At 33.2% G+C, this 7,089-nt stretch overlaps 1 protein-coding gene across 3 annotated transcripts in view; it reads left to right on the top strand.

The window, feature by feature from the left end:
- LOC108747596 (organic cation transporter protein-like) overlaps positions 1-6,807 on the top strand; it is a 10,513-nt gene extending 3,706 nt beyond the window's left edge. Inside the window, exons 2-11 of one of the 3 annotated variants that reach the window (XM_018485161.1) lie at positions 1,903-1,999; positions 2,123-2,270; positions 2,977-3,196; positions 3,287-3,393; positions 3,655-3,809; positions 3,954-4,143; positions 4,246-4,369; positions 4,585-4,894; positions 5,253-5,437; positions 6,402-6,807. In XM_018485161.1, coding sequence (XP_018340663.1) covers positions 1,909-1,999; positions 2,123-2,270; positions 2,977-3,196; positions 3,287-3,393; positions 3,655-3,809; positions 3,954-4,143; positions 4,246-4,369; positions 4,585-4,894; positions 5,253-5,437; positions 6,402-6,602 — 1,731 coding nt within the window. In that variant the 5' untranslated portion in view covers positions 1,903-1,908 and the 3' untranslated portion in view covers positions 6,603-6,807. Of the gene's footprint in view, positions 1-1,902; positions 2,000-2,122; positions 2,271-2,976; positions 3,197-3,286; positions 3,394-3,654; positions 3,810-3,953; positions 4,144-4,245; positions 4,370-4,584; positions 4,945-5,252; positions 5,438-5,544; positions 5,603-6,401 lie in introns of those variants that run through there. The other 2 variants (XM_018485162.1, XM_018485163.1) reach the window with 2 other exon arrangements.
- The last annotated feature ends 282 nt before the right edge of the window (positions 6,808-7,089 follow it).

The following is a 7,089-nucleotide window of genomic DNA, read 5'->3' as shown; positions in this document are numbered from 1 at the left end:
CACCAAGACAATGCACCCTGCCACAAGTCGATGAAAACAATGGCAAAATTGAACGAATTGGGCTTTGATCTGCTTCCCCACCCCCCATACTCGCCAGATTTAGCCCCCAGTGACTACTGGCTCTTTGCTGATCTTAAAAAAATGCTCCAGGGAAAAAGATTTGGCTCAAATAAGGAGGTCATCGCTGAAACTGAAACTTATTTTGAAGCGAAAGATAAATTTTTTTATAAACATGGTATTGAAATGTATCACCCTAAAAGGTGATTATGTTGATGAATAAAAAAAAATTTTGCAAAAAAAATGTTGTTTTCATTGTTAGTCTCGGGACTTATTGATCCATGTGTTATACTTTTTATACATTTACGCATTTTATTTTAATTTTAATTTTATTTACTTACATGATTCTAATCTTATACATTCTTGCAACAATGAGTACTTATTAATAATGAAAGTTTCAATCCTATCTTAATCCGTACTAAACTAAACTGCGGTTATACATAATTTATAACAAACCGTGGGACATTTCGTCTTCAAGCTCACATGCTGTAAGCATAAATTCATCCTTGTTGTTTATCAAATGAAAATAAATGAAAATAAATGATGACAAGTGCTGTGAGCGTTAAACGGAACGCAACCATATCGGAAGTTCGATATTCTTGTTCAAATATCGACAGACATCAATATCGAAAGACAAAATATTGGTACGAAATATCGGGAAAATAGATAAAATGTCGATATTTAAAATATCGATGCTGTACCGCCCATCCTAATATTTGGTACATAGAAACTTTCTCGAGTCACCTCACACGAATAATGATTCGAACAGCAAGGCGTTCTATTAGTTTATTATAATTTTCTTATAGTTTCTCATAAACCTCGTTTTCGCGGAAATAATGCCTATAATCACGCATAAATCGCGGAAATAGCTAAACTTTCGCAAAATAGCGACGCAAGATTAGTATGTACATATTATAAATATCGTAAAACTGAATATACGCGCGATAGTTACTTCCTTTACGCAATTTCACCAATCGTGTGCTGACATTACGCAATTAGGATAACTACACAATTGGGGCAGCAATTGGAAAATTACTTTATCTTATTTCGCGTTTCAACTTTTTTCGGTTTCTTTCTTTCGAGTGTGGCGGTTTTTCGGTTTCCAATGTCGTTAAAAATCAATACCCGTGTGTCACATATAGAAGTTAATGGTCAACAAGTAGCCTTCGACGGGAGGCAGGGCACTAAAATTTCTCCTGGCATTTTTCAAACATTTCACAATTATTTATTTATTAAGTATATTTTGTATATTTTTGCGGAAATAAAATTAGAAATGCGAAAATCGCATACATAGCTGCTCCTCTGCAAATTTTCACATTAAACCACGTATGGTCTTAAATTATCCAACAACAGAAATCTCTGTAAAACTTTCTATAATAAGTTCTTTGAAGTAGAATCTTTAAAGAGTAAAATCTCATTCTTTAAAAATTCCATCGCCCAGTAACAAATAAAAAAAATATGACATTAGAAATAAATAATAATTGTTCAAAAACCGAAAGTGCGTTCCATCGCGCTCAGCGATACGACACGGAATGATAAAATACAGATTAGACAATTGCTTTGCACAAAGTCTTGTTCTCGTCTTTTCGATTTACAATGTAAATTTATTTTGCGTACGTGCAAATAAATGATTACAACGTGGACTTAACATTTTCAAAAGTAGTACCTTTATAAAGTGCATAGTAGCTCTTTAAATTATTGGAATTTTTTGTTTATCGTTCATTGTTTATTGCGCGATTTCCTCAGAAAACTTGAAATATAATACAACAGATTGAACATTCGATTGATAACGATTTCCAATAAGTTATGTGTAAATAAAAGTAATAGTATCAAATATGATTACAGCGGTACATGGTTACCACGGTTACGGTACACGACAACATGTGGCTGTGCTGCTCAAGAAAGGACAAGGCTGACCCGCTGCGGTCGGGACTAGAAAATGGTATGAATGATTATTCTCAACATTATAATCATAAAATTGCTAAAGCGTCAGAAAAATAATTTTTCTTGTTATGATTTCTTAATCGAGACAAACGGATCGTATAACTGAATCCTTTTTTTATAGGAGCTACGAATGATCCATCGTCGGAAAATCCGACAGAAAAATTTGGATTTTATCAAATCATGGTATTCACATTTATTAGTATAACATTGATGCTAACGGCAGGATTCGCATTTTCTTACGTATTTACTGCGGGCAAGGTTAAATACAGGTACACATATGAGTATCTTTGCTAATTAAAGTAATCGGATCCTATATGACTCTAAGCGATATTTCTAACCTATATCTCTAAGCGATTATTTCTAACTTTTTACTCCAAAATTGAAAACTGATGGCCAGATTCAAAAGAGAAAATATTTCTGAATATTAAAAAATATAAGACATTTTCAAATATTGTACATACTTATTTACACTTGTGAATGTAATAAAGATTTAAAAAAATAGTAGCATTTAGGTCATATTAGAAACATGTTAGTATTAAATGTTTTTCTCTTTTTTGTAAAAAGAAAAAGTTTTGTAAAGAAATGCAAAATAAAGAAATCCAATATAAACTTTTATTAAGATTATAAGTTTTATTAACACATCGATATGTTTATATAAGAATATACAAAAAGCTATTTTTCAAATAATTAACTTACTTATTTATTTACTTTTTTTCACGATGTTTAGCAGGTGAATTAGAATTCATAATCTAGAATAACAAACGTAACAAAAAAAAACTTTGCAATCGATGTGTGTATACTCGGTATACTTAAGCTGGCCATATTAGTTCTACTTTACAAAGAGTTTTCTCTCTTGATAATACGATAACAATTTCCTCATTTTGATACATAATTTAAATCTATAATTTAAAACTCCTTGATGTCGAATTTACTGATAGAAAATTAAAAAAGAAAGAAATTATTTATTATTTAAAGATGTTTTGTGCCGGAATGCGAGCATTCAGAGAATACGACATTCGAACCATCATGGCTGAATTCTTCTGCGCCGATAATCGATGGAGTCATTTCCAGTTGCACTCATTACGTGGTACAAAACGATTACTCGAATACATGTACGGAAGCATCGTTCACCAACGTCACTCGCGACTGTGATTCTTGGATTTACGATTCGGATGAATATACGATACTTAACGAAGTAATGTGACTCACTAATCAGCGTGTATTTTGCATCTGCTGAGATTTAACAACAGATTAATTTTCTTTTTCTTTGTTTATTTCGGCGTAGTGGAATTTTACCTGCGATGCTAATCGATGGAAACTCACGTTGGTGGGCACGATACAACATACCGGTCAATTTGTCGGCTTGATGTTCGCTGGATACATATCTGACAGGTGAAAGATCAGCGTAATATCTCCGAAACTCTAATTAATTAATTAATTTTATATAAGGATACGTTTAATTTTTTGCATAATGCAGAATAGTATCAGATGTTTTGTAACAATGTTTCTATAAATAATCAATTTCATGAATTCTTGATGAAAAAGAAAGTGTAGCACATGACACGATTTCGCGAGGAATTTCGCATTGCGAAAGAAATATGCTTTGCCGGTACAACGAGAAGTGCACAATCGTGTTTATTCTTTCATTTTCAGGTATGGGAGACGAACAATTTTAACAGTGGCGACGTCTCTATCTGGAATCAGTGGCTTGATACAGTCCTTCTCCGTGAATTATTGGATGTTTCTTACATTCGAATTCATCAATGCCACTATAGTGGCTGGAATTTACAGCGCGGGATTTATTTTAGGTACGTTAATAATAGAACAATAAATATGTTTGGGAAAAGTAAAAAATATATACACTATATATATATTAATTCCATGTTTCTTTTCAACACCTTACTTTACGCGTGATTATGTTCTAATTTATACCATGCACTTGTTCGCTTTAGGGATGGAGACCATGGGAGTGAAAAATAGAGTCTTCGGTAGCGTTATAATATCTAGCACATTCGCTGTGGGTGAAGTTTTACTGGGATTGATCGCAAGTTTGTTAAAATCTTGGCGAATGCTTCTTAGGATAGTATACGGACCGGCACTGCTAGCTGTTTTCCTACCTTTGGTCATTCCAGAATCAGTTAGGTAATCTTGTATAATCTTAATGAACATTTGCACATCGGTGGAATGTCATTTTCATTCTCTTATTTGCAAAATATATGTACGATACATAATATCGTTTTCAAGATGGTTAATGTCAAAGAAAAAACATGAACAAGTGGATAAAATATACTATAAAATGGCCCGAATGAACGGCCTGCAAGTAACGGACGAGGCCATCAATATGTTCAGAGAACATATAGCTGAAACAGTACGTTCACCTTTTTTTTTCTTTCTCAAACGTATATCTAATTGGCAATAAAAATGTCTTATTTGCAAATTTACCTATTATTATCTAAGATACAACTATAGTTCATAACTTTCAGTACAGTAACTTTTGTATTACTCTATAAATATTACGCTAGTACAAAGTAGTAAGTTGCATATGATCTTTGTAATTACGACATTGATACGCGGATCTTTCAGAAAAGCGAGCTGGTATTGGACGAGAGAAAACCGATCGTGCAAGTTCTACATAGCTCAGTGATACTTATTCGACTGCTGGTCTGCTCGTTCTGTTGGATTACAAATACGTTTGTTTATTACGGACTATCATTAAATTCAGTGGCGTTCGGCGGCTATAAGTACCTGAATTTCATACTCGTTGCGATAGTCGAGATACCAGCATTTTGCATCGGCTGCGTGCTGAACAATCGCATTGGCCGTAAATCAACGCTTTCTGGTGCATTCATGCTGAGCGGGCTGTTCTGTCTCGCAAGTCAGTTCGTACCGGCAGGTAAAGAGATAAAGAAAAGAGGTTTCTCAGACAGACCTGATTGAAGTTTGGTACGTTCCTGAAGTGACTTTTCAGAAATGATTTAGCCCATTTCTCCTTTCGTACAGAGTTACTTCTATAAAATGCAAGTCAATAAATAAAAAATATCCTGATCAAATATGCGTCGGCATCCTTTTGTTTGAAAAACTATCCTTCTTCGTCACTTAAAATATTCTTCAAAATCGATTTGGTCCATATGCAAAAGGAGAAATGGATCGGTTTACAATTAGTCACAATCGTGTTGTTCATGTAATTATATTAGTTTATAATGAGTTGCCACGGCGCGCGATTCTGATGATTTATTGGTGCTCTGTTTCAGGAACCGGGAATTATGGACCTTTATTTTTATACATGGCCGGGAAGTTGTGTATCGCCATGGCGTTCTCTACTACTTACATCTTCACGGCAGAGCTTTTCCCGACAACGCTCAGAAATTCCCTGCTCGGATTTTGCAGCATGATCGGCCGCATTGGATCAATCTTAGCACCGCAGACGCCTCTCTTGGTGAGTCAATATGAACAAACGTTTCAATAAACATAGATTTTTCTTAATATGTGCTTCCCAAATTACGCTTTGATATGTTGTATCGCGCCGTCACGAATATCTTTCAGATTTGCGGATCTATTCTTCTATAATTTCGGATCTAACAGGATTTCCAAGAAACTTTTGTTCTTGTAGATAATATTATATATTCAAAAATATCATTGATACATTCTCATGTTTATATTCTTTCTAAACCTGATAAATGTGCATATCAGTCCCTTGCTTTAAAAGTAACAAAAAATGTGGTTTCGAGTTATTACCACATGAATAAGTTAAGTAAAGATTACTCTATCAGTCACTTCGTTAAATAGCACTTATATCGACTCTCACAATTTTTAGTTATCATTTTTGTTAATAAAAAAGAAAGTCTCCTAGAGAGAACATTTAGAGTTAAGACAGTTTTAATAATAAAAGTTTAAAAAAGAATTGTTTTATTTTAAATTTAGTTATTTCTGCTCAAGGTAAATACAGACAAACTGTTGGTTGATATTGATATTTCAAGTTATGTTACTTTTGATGAATTATTCCTAATTTGTTATAATTTTATAGGATATCAAAATTATGACAACTCAAAATAATTTTTTAAGAATTGTGAAACAAAAATAACACTTGATCATATTTCTAAGAGTACATTCTTCTTGATGATATTATCGATTTAAGCAGTCAATAATTTTCTATTATTAAAAAATAATTTCTAGAAAGTTTAATTTTTTGAGTTGTCACTTTTGAAATAAGGGAACAATATGATTTTATAAGTAATATTAGTGGTATTTTATAATATTTTTTCCGAGCACGCGAAGAATATTTGAAATAGCATGTTTGCAATCTTTTTTACATGAACTTCTCAATTACCGTTGAGAAATTTATCGTACAAACTACATTGTCTGAAACATTTCATTAATGACGTTCTCTTATTTACATTCAGATGCAAATAATGCCTTCGTTGCCATTTATTCTGTTTGGGACTATGGGTATGATCGCAGGCGTCTTGTCTTTGATTTTCCCGGAAACTTTAGGAACGAAACTTCCGGACACCGTACGGGAGGCAGAAAAAATCGGCGAAAGAACTCGCAAAATTTCGAATTTTAACATGTCGCTGCGTCAGAAGAGCAGCGCAGAACGCTAAGAACGCTTTAATTTATGCAAATGCCTAGCATCGTGTATTTTTTCAGCATCTGTCCTTCTGGATTTTATAAAGATGCTAGTTACCTCTCCACAAGATGCTAGCATGCGAATGAATTCATTTTAGACTTTGAGACTCGCGTGATAAAAATGTTTAAATAAATAAACAAATTCAAAGGACTCTTTCAAAACATAATAACAAAACTCAATCAGCGGGCGAAGTAAGAGTCAACTACATTTTTTAATTTTTACATAAAATTATATATTGTATTAAACGCGATGAAACATCACGCCAAAAATTAATAAATAATAAAACTATAAACTAATACATTACAAGTAACAAGTTTCGGCTACCAGTTTGAGCCCTCTTCAGACATTAGTACAATAAAAAATAACAGAATAAATTCAATTGTCGCAAGTATTCGCATAATCCGAGTAATCACAGTTCGGGTGAGTCTCGATCTCGAAACATTATTTCCGTATGGTTGTAC

Source organism: Trachymyrmex septentrionalis, unplaced genomic scaffold (assembly GCF_001594115.1).
Source record: "Trachymyrmex septentrionalis isolate Tsep2-gDNA-1 unplaced genomic scaffold, Tsep1.0 scaffold20, whole genome shotgun sequence".
Taxonomy (NCBI): domain Eukaryota; kingdom Metazoa; phylum Arthropoda; class Insecta; order Hymenoptera; family Formicidae; genus Trachymyrmex; species Trachymyrmex septentrionalis.
The sequence above is the reverse complement of the archived record's forward strand: the minus strand, read 5'-3'. Positions and strand labels throughout refer to the sequence as shown.